The 17,403-nt window shown below is 44.5% G+C and overlaps 1 protein-coding gene across 7 annotated transcripts in view; it reads right to left on the bottom strand.

The window, feature by feature from the left end:
* Window positions 1-161: 161 nt before the first annotated feature.
* The window catches only part of FHIT (fragile histidine triad diadenosine triphosphatase), a 616,279-nt gene continuing 599,037 nt past the window's right edge, over window positions 162-17,403 (bottom strand). For all 7 annotated transcript variants that reach the window (XM_054076607.1, XM_054076605.1, XM_054076606.1 and 4 more), the window contains 2 exons: window positions 7,651-7,754; window positions 162-299 (listed from right to left, as the gene is read on the bottom strand). In XM_054076607.1, coding sequence (XP_053932582.1) covers window positions 7,653-7,754 — 102 coding nt within the window. In that variant the 3' untranslated portion in view covers window positions 162-299; window positions 7,651-7,652. The remainder of the gene's footprint in view (window positions 300-7,650; window positions 7,755-17,403) is intronic.

The raw sequence follows: 17,403 nt of genomic DNA, 5'->3' as shown, positions 1-17,403 counted from the left end.
TATTTCAATTTAAGCCAAGGGACAACTTAAAAAGATTTGTTCCCAAGTACACAATTCAGATAAATAAGACTTACTACTTAGAGCAGTGTTTCGAATCAGTGCTGTTAGTTGTCTTAGCTGAAATTCAAGCTTGATGATAACCAGAGGTCCAATAAAATTTTTCATGGAAGAATCCTGTTTTCGTAGAACATAATAAAATTGTTCAGCTGCAGCTCCAGGGCCACTGAGAACAGGAGAAGGAAGTCTGTCTTTCAGGGGATTTTCTTATGTCACAGGACGTTTTCCAACCACTTTGTTACCTAGGAAATACCAAACACAACAGACATATAATAATATCTTGGATCTTTGTTAGTAAGACACAATGTAAAGCTGTTTATTGCTAATGAGTGAGGTGCTCATTAATTGATCCAACAGGAAACAAAGGCAGCAATAGGCAAAAGAAAATATTCACTGTTAAACCCACACAGAGCACCTTTCAGCTCCCATTCAGCCCATGCAGTAGAGAAAGGAGATCCTTGCACACAACTATTTTAAAATTGTCTTTGCAGAGCAAGAAAGTGGAGCATTTGTTTGATTTATTATCTACTTTTTCAATAAAGTCCACTTCCAAATAATACTAATGCCTGCCTTTCACATTGTGCTTTTCATTCCTAGCTCACAAAGTACCCTCTAAAGGAGGTCAGGATCATTTTATGAAGAACAAACACGAAGTGAAGCCACATCTTTGATGTCCCTGAGTAAGACAGCACAGTCCCCAGCTCTGTTGACCGCTAGTCACAGGAACAAAGGATTAGAAAGGGCATCTTGTGTCATCAAATCTGGCTTCTTGCTCTTAAAATCAATTTTGCTATAATAATCTCGTGCAAGAGTCTCTGGGGCACATGATCTCTTATATAAGCTCCTGCAAATGCTCTTTCACAACTATCATCTTGTGTATATCCTCATCCATCCTGACCCTGCAGTGGGGCTCTACCTAATGCCAATGTGCTACGCAGCAGTGATGTAGGACTGTCACTCTCAAAATGCCCCATCTCACACGCTGGAGAATAAATCGGTATTTCTTCTCACGTTTGCTCCAATTTTGTTCACCTCTTGGTGGTCCATCCTAGTAAAAGACATGTAATAGCTGCTATGACAGACCTGGAAGGTGTTCCTGAAGCAGAGAAATAGAAATGCTGAGATCCTGACAACTGCAGCTGTGAAAACTGTGTACGATGGCTGCACAAATTCATGGCAAAATTGTTCTTGCAGCGTTAACTGTAGGCCTGCAGCAGCCCTGGGGGCTAACACGAATGGGGCATCTGGATTTACCCATGCACATGCCTGTCCATCCACGTAGAGACTGACAGCCCGGCAAACAGCAGAGCCTCAAGTACACCCAGACCAATATCATTCCAATGGCCATCACCCCTTTCTTTTTTTTCAAATAACTACTTACTGGAGGAGTTATTAATGCCTTTCCACCTACACAGCCTAGATACCAAAACTTGCACAAAGGCAGCTTTTAAGCTTTGAGGTCACGTTCGAGTTGCTGGTTGGAGAGTCTCTCTGGGCAGCTCTATTATGCAGCAGCTACAGCAATAGGATAACATGATACAAACCTCTGCTAATAATTGAGCGTGAAGTGGGCTTTTTGCTCGGTACCTTCAGTTTTCTACCTTCACTTCAGAGCACGCTTAGAGCTGGCTTCGATACTGGGAAAATTATTTCAGCTTATTAAACACAAAGGCGTTGCCCTACCGTTAGATGAGGCCACAGCTCCCGAACTGGTTTCCCAGGGCTGTGCACGAGGCTTGGATCCGTGCTGCTGTTGTGGCTGCAACTCCCTAACCGCCCACTTCTTTGTTTGATTGTCTTTTGTCACCAAAACATATGTTTCTCCTTTCGATGGCATTTTGAGCAACAGTTTCCATTGTATGCCCCTCCTGACTGACAGTTTAATGGCAGCCTGTAAATTACTTGGCACATGTTTTGTCAATCTGCTTAAAGGAGAGGGCCTGGCTGCTGGGGAAGTACATCCTTTTGCAGCTTCGGGCAAGAGATTAGCACCACTGTAGCACAGGTTTGCATATAAAAATACTTAACCCACAGTTGATATCATCCTTATGTGAAGCTCAGCACTGTCCTGTACCTCGACTCTTTATTCCAGGTCCCGAGACACAACACCCATCAGTTATGCTCAGCTTTTGCCATTTTCCTCTCATACAATACGACACACATAAAGCTCAATGATGAATCAAGAGCGGATTAGACTCGAAACACTCGGGATTTGACAGCCCAGGTAAGCATTCAGGCTGCTACATGTGCAAGTTAAGAGAACATCTGGGCCTCTGTCAGCTTTCTTTGCTAACAGTAACACATTTGCTGCTTTGCCTTCATGCAGTACAATCTTGTCTGTGTCTCTGGCCAGGACATTTCTACTGTAGCTATAATTACAGGATCCAAGCAGTGCTGTATGGAATTTATGTACCCTTTATAGCTAAATTAAATGGCCACCTATAGGGAAATGGAAGTCCAGAGAACGCAGCATACGACTTTTAGCACAGTACTACTTATAGCCACAAAAATAGAAGCCTGGAATAGTTGTGAGGGGGCCATATACTTGTGCCGGCCTCCTACAAACGGAAGACATTTAAATTATAACCATAGCTAACTCTATTGCCGCTTTGTTTTCATAAGAATAATGATGTGCTTCAACCAGAAAAACAATCAACCTCAACGCTGAGGCTGCTGTGCACCAGCACAGCGCATTCATTTGGGGAAGCCCTTTGCCTTGAGCCTTCTGGGGTGGGTATTACTGCTACACACAGTCACGGCACTTCTGGCTGTTGACATCTTCCCTTGAAGAGATAATTTAACTCCTGTGCATAAACCTTCTCCCTGCTGCAGAGGTAGCGGCTCTGGATGCTTTACACTTCTAACATACCAGCCGGGGCCAGGTTATGTTTGGCTGTTGGATTTCTGTTGATATTAACTTCCCTTACATTCCATTGAAATGACAAAAAGATTACTTTACATGTACTTACTGCAGAAAAGAGATAATTTTAGGCGAAAAAGCATCAACCCTGTGATCTGATGCATCTTCTCTTTGTTGTTTCCAACTACTTAAAGCATAATGTCACACTGAAATGCACACTTGGAGTGCTGCATTCTCTTTTCCTGATGGATTGTTATGATGTTTTCCAAGGTGACCTTCATAAAACATGTTTCTTTTGAAGCTTATACCTCATTCTCGGGTCACAATAGACACACGCAGACAAGCAAAGCTTCAGCTCTTGCTTTCTAATTAATGGTTCTTGGAGGCTTCTGAGTGGAGGATATAATTAATAGCACTTAAGTCTGGAGTGCAGAGAAATCTGTAGCTGATTACCAGGATATGTATTTACTTGGGGATTATATGCAAACAGCTCCGAAGTGCAGCCATGAAGAGCTCTCTGGGAAGTCCCCGAGACCAGGCACCACCTTGAGCCTAACTCCAGTGCAAGCACTCAAAAAATCACCCTGCTTATAAAGTGAGACTCCCAAACTGAGGGGTCCCTGCCGGCTGTACCTCATTCCCCTGCTCCCACTCCCCAAACCAGAGCTCGCAGCACGGTGTTATTTTCTCTGACTGTGTGCCAGAGGAGCATCTGTTACAGCAAACACCTCTGGCCGTGGCTGTGTTGTCACTGAGGCACCCACCCAGGAGACAACCTGCTCTGTGGTCCGCACCGCCCAGATCCGGCGCCTGCAGACTGGCTGCGGCCTCACCGTATGGCACCGGTGCCACATCTGCTCAGAGGAACCGCTCTGAGACATAACCATTATTCTATGCCAGAAAGAACGGGAGGGCTTTTCTTGCAGTGAAGCAACCAAAGGAGGGTGTTGCGAGTCACCGTGTAATACTTGCCTGAATTTAAGGAACGGGATGGGATGGCTCTGGTGCTCAGTCTCACGCACGCAGCACGGATCGTCAGCGGTGCTGGTGCAGAAGCGGATGCAAGAAGCCGAAGTGCCAGCCTAAAGCCCCTCTAGGCAGCTGCTGCTAACAGTGGTAATTTCCCCGCTGAAGTCAATAGAACAGCATCTTTCCACACATGCTGAGATCATGGTGCAAAAGAGGCAGCTATGAGGCAGGATGAGTGCTCTCAAAGTACGAGATCATCTCTCTTTCACAGTGGGGTGAAAAAAATGAATAAAATTCACATTCTCTGACAAAGTAAAAAAGGTTCTATTCTCCAGATACACGGCCAGACTGGGGATGAAGGGGAGAACTGACATCAGCAATCCTGCACCTCCGTGCAGCCCACATTATTTGGAAAGATTTTGAAATTAATTTTGCATGTTGAATGACAAAATATTCAGGTGATTAAGCAATTAAAATTTACTGGATAATTCTAACTCGAAAAGCACTAAGCAACAGAATATCACTGTCAGCCCCTTTATGCAAAGGGACGTTTTGACATGGTACTCAAGACTGACTACTTTTCTAATGGCATAAAAGTATTACTTCAGTTTGGCATAAAATGACTACTAAAACTTGTGCAGCCTGGTTCGTTCTTCAGAAACAACACCACAAAGTGAAACTGCCTTTGAAGAGAAACACTTCCTATATACCGTCTGAAGGTTAGTAAGTCTTTTAATCTTTAGCCTTTTGCTGGCAATGTGTAATTTAAAATGCACAAAACAGACCTACGCAACGCGTACCCAGCTATAGACAGAAAATTTAAAAGGCGCATCTGAAAACAGGCTTGGAAATTAAGATGCTGCATCAAATCTTGCTCTTGGAGTAAGGCCTCTTTCCCTGTGGATCCACCTCAAAGACCAACTATTTATCAAACACAAATGACCGTATGACAGCCAACACTGCAGGACGAGTGGCTCCTAAAGAGATCAAGTCTTGGTGCTACTAAGCAAGAGACTGACTAACTGGGACAATTATATATTAAATAACGTTTCCATAGATAGTTGCTTATTTTTTTCCCTTTTCTGGCCCTTCCCCAGGGCCACACAAAGTTCTACTCAACTTCAGCTCTGCAGACACAGCACCATGAGCAGCCCTGCATAGCCCACACATGCTTGAGATGTTCAAGAGGTGCTTCTAACGAGATGGGATATAGTGACACGGAGACGTGCAGTGAAAGACCAGAAACGCAAGCAAAACACAAATTCACTCACTGATTTCAGTTTGATCTTCTCAAGGCAATTGTACATATGTATTAACTGTATTAATGCAATTATTGTCTTAAGGGTGTACATCTAGCAAGGCTTTGCAGCAGCAAAGGTCACGGAAGAGAATCAAAAGCTTCTTGTCTTGTTTGAGCGTTTCTTAGGAAAAAGAAAAGTCACCCTCATGTCCTTGATCAGATAGTCTATAAATACAGGTAAAAGGTGCTGCTGTACCTAATCAAATCACACAGGAGTTGTGACAGTTGGTGAAGGACTTGTGACGAGTGTAAGGGTAGCTGGGAAAGCTCGGAACAGAGCTCAGTCTGTCCAGGCTAATCTAGCTGAGCTGGGCTTCTTCAAACAATACACTTAAGTAGAAAAATAATGCACGAGGCCTTAAAAATTGCCATTTATTGGCTCCAGAACACCCACAATCAGCTCTTTCTGACTTTCCCTGTACTGCATGAAAAAAGTCAAATAGCATCCAGGTAAACTTATAAATGACAAAATAAATCCTTTGTAGGTGAAAAACAAAAATAGCTTCAAAGGAGTATGCATACAACCTTGTTAATTTGCCAAAAGCTTTCAATCTTCATCACTTTAGAAGCAAGGTTAAGAGAGTAGGTAAAGGCTGAAAAATTCAGATGGTGCTCAGATATATTCTTATCTCAGGTTCAGAGCCTTAAACCTCAGCAGCAAAACAATGTCAGGAAGAAGAGAGTGACAGTGATGCCTTGTGTTGGGAATCAGAAGTTGGAGGGACTGATTGGAATAGGCAAAACACTCTCATGATAATGATGCCAGTGAGATTTGATTTAACAGTTTGTTCTAGGAAAGGTAATGACCTCAATATCACAGGGAACTTACCAAGAGGTCACCCATGCAGACACACTGATTTATTCTCATAATAAATGGAAATACAAGTCCAGCCACATTAATTCGCTTGCAGGGATGAGTTTATACCAATTATCCATATTTGTGTTTAGTATCAGAAGAGCCTAAGAACATTTTATTGAGAGGTGAGGATTTAACTCCAACCCCTTTGAGAAGCTCTGCAGAAAAGCATTTCCAGTTCATTTCTAACCAGATGAAATAATCCACCCCAAAACCTACTAAATAGGGAACATCATCACATTGGAATAGATTGGGATGTGCCATTTTATCCTAAGTATTGTTCATTTGCTGCTGTGCTGTAGGTGAAGTACTGCACGATGCCTCCGTTAGCAGACGAGTGCTTACATATGCATTACCTAAGGATATGTTCTTTCTGGCCGAGTAATTAATTTTTGGAAAGCACATTATTGAGAGGGTGAAAAGCGGGTGTCCAAATACAAATCCAGCAGCTACTGTGGAAACGTGACTGTCTAGTCCAAACCCTGGAGGTCCCCAAGTCCCAGATGCTGAGAACAAGTTTCCTTCACAGATGGGAACTGCGTGTGTTGCCCAGCTTTCTCTGTGCCAGTCCACAGAAATGCTGGCTCAGATGTGACGGAAGAAGATAAGAGCATGGTCATCGTGCAAGAAGAAAATGGAAAGAGTTCAATGAATCAGCCCAAACAGAGCTGACGGAATGGCACGGGAGACTGGGAGCTGCCCCCTAAGCGCCCCATGCACACACCAAGTAGTTTAGCCCAAGATGTCTCAAGCTGGGCAGCAAACAGTGAGTCACGGGCAGGGAGGAGGGATATTTATGGGACTTCAGTTCTTCAGAGGAAAAAACACAGAACAGTCAGAAATGACAGATAAATGAGTGTGCTGGATGATGGCAAACAACATATGGGGAACAGGAGAGAAGGAGCTTTTGGCATCATTGCTGCAGTCCACATCCCAGCGTAACTCATATTGATCTCCCAGGGCCAGTTCATTCCTACTAGAAGAATCTGACTTCTGGGACTCTAAGTACAAAATGAAAAACTCTCAATTCCTAGAGCACCAATGCCTGTGCCTGCCAAGTATTTTCTCCATTCTATTCTTCCCTGCAAATATTTTTTTTTTCTTTTAGGGCCAATGGAAAATTTAGCAGAACAGGCAGCTTTCCAGCAGGCTTAATTTTGAAAGTTAAACTGATCAGATGATTTAAGATTTGACAGATGAAGTTAGCACTTGTTTATCCACTCCCTAGTCTGGATTCTGCTAGGATCTCGTACACCGACACACCAGTTTTTAGTGCTTCACAAGTACCAAAGCCATTTTCTGTTCTAAAAACAGAGAGAGGATATGATAGGTTAGACATTCCTCTTAAATAATTGCTGATGATTCTGACTTCCAGGGGTGTTCTTTTGTGCTGCCTGGAAACATAATGCTCTAGAACGGTGCTGAGTTGTTCCAGGAGGAGCACATTGTTTCAGCCACTGTTGAAACACTTTTGGAAACAACACAAATTTAAGAGTGTTCATATCTTTTGTTCCATTCTACATGTTCTCCCTTTATCCTTAAGAAGTCTACAGAGGGTTGAACGGAGTTTTGGGTGCTGCAGGAGTAAGTCAATATGTAAATCATTACCTTTAATTTTCCTGAAAATACTTCTTCAGGACTGCTGCTTCAGCTGCCATTTCTTCTTCTGTCCTCCACTTGTCAGGGGAATCCTCTTTGTCATGTTGTTGCAGCTTTTTTGAGGGAGGAAGAAGAAAAGAAACAGTCTATTAATGTTTTGTTCCAGTTTTATTGTCAAATTCAGAACATGCCTGTGTGCAACCAACCTAACTACGGCTGCATAAGGGGCTACAAGAAAGCTTCAGAGGGACTATTCCCAAAGGCTTGTACTGATAGGACAAGTGGGAACGGGTATAACCTGGAGAGGGGCAGACTTAGACTGGACATGACAAGGAATTTCTTCACCACGAGAGTGGTGAGGCCCTGGCCCAGGCTGCCCAGGGAAGCTGTGGCTGCCCCATCCCTGGAGGTGTTCAGGACCAGGTTGGATGGGCCTTGGGCAGCCTGAGCCAGTGGGAGGTGTCCCTGCCCATGGCAGGGGAAGGTGGAACTGGATGGGCTTTAAGGTCCCTTCCAACCCAAGCTATTCTATGATTCTAACTATTCTATAAGCCTGCAGGAGAGAGGGACCTGCTGATGGAGATGAGGTGCGAATGTTACTAGTTTAGAGGCAGTAGTTAACTGGCTCTGACAGGTTCCAGGGTGAATGATGGGCAGTGACACCTTGTGAGTCTTTGAAACAAAGCTGGTTGGTAAAAGCAATAGGTTAACATACACACTCAGGCACTTTAAAGTACCCATTACATCAGTGGAGGAGCCAGGCAGAAGCTGCCTGGACACCTCGTCAGTAATTCATGTAAACTTTTATCTCTGCCATTTCCTCTGCCCACGGGGCCGCTGTTCCCATCAAAGACCTGTTGTGATAACAAGGCCCTGTTGCAGCTCTTTTCCCACCAGCAGTTTATATCGGTACTTTTCAGAAGAGATATATTCTCTCCCTGCCTGCAAGTTATTAGTCCTCCCTTGCCCTTGTTGAAAGCAAGACACATCCCTGGTCTAGAAACCAAACCTGTTATTTTAAGCATAACGATATTTTATTGATGATTTACTGGGGAAAAAGATCAAAACTATGTGAAACATCTAAGTTTTGCATCTAGCTTGCAAAATATGCCCATAGAAATAAGTTCTATCCCATATGCAGTAATAATATTAAGTGATATTATCCCAGATATGATAATATCAGATATACCTTTTGCTCTCCAGAAGAATCTGATGGTTTTGCTGCTTTCCAGAAGAAAGGATTTCTGTTTTATGTTATATATGATGTGCCAGCACTTGAGTGACTATCTGTACATATGTCCACTCAAAAAATGCCTGCCAGTCATCAAGGAAAAGCTACATTTACAACAGACAGCAGGGACATTTGCATTAATGGCTTAAGTACTGAGATTTCCAGTGTGTTTCTAGGTACAGAGCCCAACACAGATCGTATTCACAGCATCAGTGCTTCTAAGGAATGTTATATCAACTTTTTGTTAATGTCACAAAGTTGGAAACTAATGAATTTACACATTTTACTCCTGGACAAATTTTAGCACAGAAGATGAAGCAGTGAGAAAAACAAAGATGAAGCAATATTGAACCTGCCAAGCAAATGCCATTATTCTATACAGCACGTTTAGCAATAAACTAGGATTGTTAGCACACATCCAACTCACAAATACTTTTATTTGTGCTGTGTTTCTCCGACTCTGAATTTTGCTGCCAGCTATAGTTCTATGTAGTTCTACATTCTGAAGCACAAATTTCTTCCCCCTCAGCAGATGAAGCTGCATTAGAAAGCTATTTCCTTTCTTGCCACTATGATACAGTAGCTGTAGGCAAATTAGAGTGTATTACGGTTCAACTAGTAGAGGACTAATCTTCATTGTTACATCAGCTCTGGGTGTGTTATAAATCAATCTTGTAATAATCCTACAGTATTATAGAGAAAGATTTAAAAGTCAGGAACAAGTACAGTGCGTGTACTGTTACACACACCCTTGGTGCCTGTGCTCTCCCACACAGTGGGCAGGTATCACGCAAATTCATGAAGCGTTCCATATATTTTAAGGATGGGATGTCATCCAGAGACACCTGGCCAGGCTGGAGAAGTGGGCCTCTGAGAACCTCATGAGGTTCAAGGAGGCCAAGTGCAAGGTCCTACACCTGTGTCAGGGAGACCCCCAATTTCAGTACAGAATGGGGGATGATGTGATTGAGAGCAGCCCTGCAGAGAAGGAATTTGGGTGCTCGTCCATGAGAAGCTCAACATGAGCCGGTAACGCGTGCTCGCAGCCCAGAAGGTCAACCCTCTCCTGGGCTGCATCAAAAGAAGCGCGGCCAGCGGGGCGAGGGAAGGGATTCTACCCCTCTATTCCTCTCTTGGGAGACCTCATCTGGAGGATTGTGTCCAGTTCTGGAATCCTCAACATAAGGAGATGGAGCTGTTGGAGCAGGTCCAGAGGAGGCTACAAGGATGATCTGAGGGCTGGAGCACCTCCCGTATGAGGACAGGCTGAGAGAGCTGGGGTTGTTCAGCCTGGAGAGGAGAAGGTTCCAGGGAGACCTTAGAGCTACCTTCCAGTACCTGAAGGGGCTCCAAGAAAGCTGAGGAGGGACTGTTCACAAAGGCTTGTGGTGATAGGGCGAGGGGCAGTGGGTATGAACTGGAGAGGGGCAGATTTAGACTGGACAGAAGGAGGAATTTCTTCACCATGAGAGTGGTGAGGCCCTGGCCCAGGTTGCCCAGGGAAGCTGTGGCTGCCCCATCCCTGGAGGTGTTCCAGGCCAGGTTGAATGGGCCTTGGGCAGCCTGAGCCAGTGGGAGGTGTCCCTGCCCATGGCAGGGGGGTTGGAACTGGATGATCTTTAAGGTCCTTTCCAACCTATACTATTCTGTGATTCTACCACAGCTGAGCCGGCAAGGAGAGGCAGCTCCAGGAAACCACACACATCATCCTGTACCTTCCATGGGGCCACGAGTGCTTGTGCTTAACAAGAGAAAGCACCAAGACGAGCCAACAGATGGTAAATCAACTAAGGTGTGAGCTCTTCTAAAAATGCAAGGTCTTGCTCATTCTTCCTGGTAGCAGTGGGAAACAGAGCAGGCAGCAGCCAGACGGCGAGGGAGGGCAGCCCCTGTTCCTCAAGGTCTCCTTGTTTAACCTGCAAGAAGTGCTTCTAGTGATGCAGTTTGGTTGCTGTTCACCCTTGCTGTCCTGTTTCTGCACAACTCGGGCGAGAGCTGACACTGGGAGACCAGTAAAGCAAGGATTTGACTTGTAGTTTTGACTTTTATTTTCCCTGCTCATAGAAGCTGAAGTGAACAGTAATAAGAAGACATATCCTGAAGTGGCTGGTGGTGTTGTCTAAATTAATACCGTGAAGTTGCAGACCAGAGCGACTTCTCAAAGCTTGCAAAGGAGAGGGTTTTCTCGCGCTACATAACTGCTAACCTTTAAAAATAATCAATCTTTGACTTAAGGTTAAACTAAATACATGAGCAGAAGCAATGAATTCTGAAATTTGCCCTGAAACTCAGCTTGCTTCAGTGGCCCCGACTCCCGGTACAGAGTCCACAGTCCCACACAGCAATCCTCAGCCTGGCACAGAAGTGCTAAACACAGCCTCACCCTGCTCTGCTGTCCACTGGCACTTCATTGTTGTTGGTTTGGGATTTTTTTTTTTTATTACTAAAAGAGTAAAAAGAGGCTAAGACAGTCTCCACAGAATTCTGGCTGACTTAGAAATATACTTTGAATGAAGAAGGACAGACATATTTCAGTATTAAATTGTATTGATTTAGAATTCAGGAGGGAAACAAAGGTAACAGTCGATACTTGTTTGTAGGGGACTTCTGTGCCTTGGAGTATGGTCATATTCACATGCAAGCCTCAGCTAGGCATCTCTACGAATATCTGATGTGTTATGGAAAATTTGGATGGTACAAGGGGAGCAATGCTGTTCTCCTGGAGAACACCCCAAGATTCTGCTTAAAGCAAAGGGGAAAAAAATACCTCTAATTGCTAAAACTAGTGCTTCCCCCTTGTTTTTTTCCCCAGTAAGACAGAAAAAAGCTGAAGAACCTGAGGTAGCATCCTCACCCAGTTAGAGACATTCAAATATAGACTGTCTTGAAGTATCTATGACACTTTCTGTAGAACAATTCTAATTCTGCAAGCTCTGGAAAAAAAATTTTATAGAGAGTCCCACATCATTTGCCTGACATGGTTTTCTGAGAGACATATTTCCCAGATTCCCCTGAACAATGTGAACAGACGTGGAGACCGACTGATCCACATCCTCAAAACACTTGTGCTACCTTACCTACAGTTCCTGGGAGAGGGCTCCAGGTTAACCAAAGGCCTTAAACAACCATTGCTGTTCTTGCAATGAACGCTTCCAGAAGAAACTGCTCCCCTTCAGGATCCCTTCCCAAGCAAAGCGCACATTTCCAGTTGTGATATGCAGCTTCTACTTCAAGTGAGATGAAAATAGCTCATGGTAAGGCTACAAGAGCCACTCCTATGAAGTAAAGGGGATAGATTTGGCTCAGGGTCTTCCAAGGACACCCATGGGGTGATGGGCCACCGGCAGGGTCTTTGCAGGGCTCTGCAGGAACACTGGGCTCTCCTGACAAGTGCTCCTTGGTGGCTAACAGGAGACTTGTCACCCCCAAAGCCCAGGTCCCTGCAGATGTGGAATGGAAGAGTGGGGAAACACAGCCTGCTCTCAGGATTGTTATGGTAATGTTGGTCAAACGTAACGTTACAATCCCTACAGTACGTGAAAGCAAGCAAAGCTGGCAGGAACAGGGACAATGGATAGCAAACTACAAGGGATGCATCTCCATGGTATTTTATACCGATACAAACGTTGCTTTCTAACTCTCACCAAATCCTTCCCTTCAAGGCTGCCTGCCCCAGGAGGGAATCTTGGTATCTGGACAGAAACTCCTCCCGCAGGACACAGCCTGGGTGCGGAGAGTGGGGTTGCTGCAGGCCAGAGCGCACACCAAGGCTGCACAGGGCAGGTGGCAGCCTATAAAACTCTTCCTGCAGAGCTCCACACCAGTTACCGTTATAAAACTGCTGGTATTTGGCCTGTTCTCCTAAGAGGAAGGCTTTGCAAAAGCACCACACCAGGCAGACAAGGTGTTCTCCTGCAACACCCAGAAAGCCTCACATTCTCTGAAGTCAAATCATAAAATCATCAGGTTGGAAAAGACCTCTTGAATCACCGAGTCCAACCATTCCTATCTGCCACTAAACCATGTCTCTGAGCACCTCATCTACCCATCTTTTAAATACCTCCAGGGTATTTAATGTGCCCCCATTGCTGTATTACAGGAGCTCAGAGCGCCCACATTAACAACAGGTAAGCAACCAGATTAGCATAGCCCAGATAACTCTGAGTGGAAAGGATGAGAAAGCATCCACATTTCTTTTAGACAGTCTCTATTATGCTAACTTTTTTGTTTAACATTCCGGACAAGCAGAGACACACACATTAGTCAATTCTCTAATCGCAGCTGCCCAGCAAATTACACACTGTATCTGCTCAACATTCTTCAAGCACTGACTCTTGTTTATAACTTAGTACATCTTCTTGCCTTTCAGCACAAATAAGGGCACTATATCTAAGATATGCCCTTCTTCAAGCAGATCGTTACTGATGTCTGACTTCTTGGGCTTCTGATAAATTATCCTCTTCTCTCACCTCAAGCAGAAAATGCTCTTCCACCAATAATCTGTGACTGTCAGTCTTGATTACTTGTAAACAGTGGAGCTCTTTGAATATTTCTGCTTGTGAAAAGCGTTCATTTTCTCACTCATGTCTCCCAGTGTGAGATGCTGGCAGACCTGACAGCTGTGCTTTATGTTATTTGATTGAAGTTGTTAGTGCTGCGGAATGGTCTATGTTTTTGTCGCTGCAATTCTTAAGGGAAACGCAATATTGTTTTGTAACACATTCGCATTGGGAACCTCTCCTTCTTGCCCTTTGCAGAGGAGTCCGGAATTCTCAATGCAGCAGACTACAGGGTCGTGGCTGGCTGTTGTTTGAAGCAACATCTATATTATGTCTTCTTCTGCTTGTGCCATAACACCACCAGAAAAGCAACCTGTGTTAATACAGAGCACTAGCGAACGGTATTGGGGGAAAAAAGCTTTTATGGTAGCTAGCACTATTCTCTCTCCCCATGAATATTTAGTGTTGATAGTTAAGAGTTTATAACCTCTAATGTATTTTACTCAAAGAAAAATCATAGTGATGGAGACTAATTATGCCAAATTGCTGCAACACAACAAAAATCAGCTGCTTCAGCAATTGTAAGATTTTAATATTATAAAACCCAGCAGCTAAGAAAAAATACCAAAATGAGTTCTTGCCAGCAGTTTGGATCAGATATTGGGCATTACCCAGCTCATGGGGTCTGTCATTATCAATACGCCCAGGTAGGTTTTCCATACTTAATTCCCACACTTGAGTGAAATCTGTGGAGCAACATTTCAGCATCAGATTAACACGTGAACCATGAAAATGCTGAAAGTCTCACCTACTCTCTCCGGTAGCAGCCCTTTTCCAGAGACTGGAGACAAAAACATTCCCAGGGCTGCTACACGTACCTCTTCCTCTAACTCCGTATGGACACAGAGCTGCAAGGGTGAACACACACCCGCAGCGCATCCTGGTTCCCAATCTTGCGCTGTGGCAAGCAGGAGTAGAGGGCTTCATCCAAACATCCCACCACAGGGGAGAAAATCTTGAGGACTGAGCTGGCTATGGCTCCTTAGCCCTTTGGCGATACTAAACATGTTCTGGTCGCACAGTGATTTCCAGCCATCTGTGCCCCTTCTTGTACTGCCTTTAGACCAATTTAACTCCTGATTTGTCTCCTTTGCCCTCTTCTCCCTGATCGGGCCCTCCTTGCTCTTTTCCCCTTGTGCTTTCTTTCCTCTCACTTCTCTTTATAGTTAGCTTATATCCTCATAGTAAGACTTCATTTCCACCTCTCTCCATAAAGTAATTCAATGTGACATTTACTGCTAATTACCTGCACCTCCTGATACGCTCCACCCTGTCCTCACCTGTGCTGGCACACAAAGGGGGTGTGAGCTCTGGGGTGAAGAGCCTCCTCTGCCTCATGTCTCCACCTTCAGCTGTGGGTTGAGTTTCAACTCAACTAACAATATAAAATTAAAGCATAATAGAAGCAATATAGTTGTTTCACCAAGTAGCTTCTTAGGGATGCTGCGAGTGCTTTGCATTGTTGCTTGGGCACAACACAATCCTAAATGCTGTTTTACATACCCTGGGGGGCTAATTGTTGCAGGAGGTCCCAGCCCTGGGCACACTCCAGCTGGGCATCGCTCCTGCAGCTGCTCCAGGCAGGGCCCCAGGAAAGGCAAAAACACAGGCAGAGAACAAGCGAGGCACCGTCTCCCTTGATCACCCACAAGATATGGTGATCTGCCTCCAGCGGGACCCGTTCCAAGCTGCCTTTACCACGGCTACCACACCACAGCCTGAGCAGCCCAGGGAGTTTAGCACTTGCCGCATCTCCAGGCCCATCTCTATAGTTAATTGCAGTTACAAGAGTGCTGTAATTTAATTGCTCTAATTTACAGCAAACACTGCAGGAAAAAACCCATATCCCATAATTTTCTCATCTGCTGACTTTGCTTAAGATTCTCTATCATGCCCATACCTGTGTTTGTGTGAATTAGAACACCCTGATTTTGGGATGTTTTTAACTAGCTGCATTAAATCAGAGTTATTTAAGGAGATGGAGAAGGTGGCCAAGTCACCTGCATTCTATACGTGACACAATTTTTCACCTATCTACTAGATAATCCTTCTCCAATTGTTTCACCTCTTCTACATGGAATATGCTACCTCACCGCTGCTGCTATTATTGCTGTAAAGCATATATTCCATTGGAAATCTCAGTTTGTCAAAGCTTTGGTTTCGACTGGTGAGGTTCTTTCCCCTCCTATCAAGTCTTTGTCATAAGGACTACAAATATTTTTTCAGTTTTATTGTCGTGTTCTGGGGAAAGACTTGAACCTCATACCTCACATGGACATATGAATAACTGCACCTTTTTAGCACAGGACTTCAACAAAGAATTTTGTGGAAACATACATAAAAGTTAACTAAAACCCTTAAGCATAGGGGTCTAAGTGCTTTGCTAAAAAACTCTGCAAATGCTACCTTCTAACCATCCTACGCACAAAAATGATAAGAAAAAGAATAAACTTATAAAAGGCATCCTAAGCAATTTGCTTTTTAAAGTGTAAAAGACAAGCAAGCCCATGAGCAGAATGACAGTTGTACAGAAAACACATTTGCCATTCAGTGAAATATGTAGACTGCACTCTGAAGAGATCAAATCTTGACAGGCTTCCAGTTTGGCTCCAACTGAGATAAAATTCTTGGAAAGTGAGCACGTTACAAAGAAGATACTTGAAGGATCATCCACTGGGGTAAGAAACCCTGCCAAAGACTTGGAGGACTGCTATTTACAACCTGATAGGAATCCAGGAGAGAATCTATAAATGTATTCGGATACACGTTCACCGTGCCTGCTGCCCTCCAAGTTAGTGGGCAATGTTCTAAACAGCTCTGCAGTCTTCCTCACCTGGGTGGAAAAGTCAGATGGACCTGGGGAACTTCCTAACGGTATTTGCGAGAGAGCTGCCTACGAAAGAGGATTGTGTTGCACAGAGACCTGGGTTAGAAATAGCGATGTCATCAATGTGGTAATGCTAGAGGAAATGTTATCCAGTGTGGGCAGCCTGTCATGCAACATTACTCATTTGGAAAAAGGCTATTTTTAATCAAGGAAAAGCACTTTAATCAAGAGTAGAGTCAGTGATTCAAAAATTTTATGCAGGTGCATGTATTATTTGACTGAAAGCCTTTCCCCAAAAGGTCAGAGCTGCAGAGCGATGTGCACGTCCCACTCCAAGAGCAGAGATAACCTCGAGGCACCCGTATCAGGCTGATGCAATTCTGCCTCCCGATGTAGGGAGGTTCAAAGTCAGAACTTCCCCTGCTAATCTCCTTAAATTTAGACAAATATTTGCCATACCCTAAGCACACTCAGTAGATTCATGGCATGCCATGGAAGACACGTGTTAGGAGGTTGGTTTGGTTTATTTGTTTTCTTTGCATTTTTCTACCAGCACAGAGGCAATCAGCTGCAAGTCCATGACACCGGCACAGAGCCCGTTCAGTGCACAGGGGAGGCAAGCTTGTCCCTGTCTCCTGGGAGGATCTTCACCCTCCTCACTGTGACTCTGGGAGCTGCAGGAAGAGCCCACAAGAGCCAGAGCAAAGAGCAGATTTCTTTAGGGAATTGGCTTATCCCTATTTAACAAATCCTCACCCCCACTAACACATTCTGAAATTAAGAAGAAAACATTCAGTCAACGTGTCCTGGAGTAACTCATGCTCTGAGTCACTCTCTCCACTGAGGGGAGGATTTTAAGGAGACTTCAGATGTCTAAAATGACACATACCGCATGCTTGAGGCGAACCATGGGGCTTTCAAAGCCTGTTTTTCTGTGTGCTTCTCAGGGGAACCCTCACCTGCCAACAGGGCTTCCCAGGATGGTCCTGTCTGCTTCCCCTGCAGCGCTCAGGATCACAGCACTGCTGGATGAAGCTACAGCCCCAGCACTGCCTTTTCCCTGAGGCATTCCTCAAATACTTCTTTAGCTTTCAGCCTTGCACACAAACAGCTACCTCGCCTCCAAGATTGCCTCCCCGGGATTT

This window comes from Cuculus canorus, chromosome 11 (genome assembly GCF_017976375.1).
Source record: "Cuculus canorus isolate bCucCan1 chromosome 11, bCucCan1.pri, whole genome shotgun sequence".
Classification (NCBI taxonomy): domain Eukaryota; kingdom Metazoa; phylum Chordata; class Aves; order Cuculiformes; family Cuculidae; genus Cuculus; species Cuculus canorus.
The sequence above is the reverse complement of the archived record's forward strand: the minus strand, read 5'-3'. Positions and strand labels throughout refer to the sequence as shown.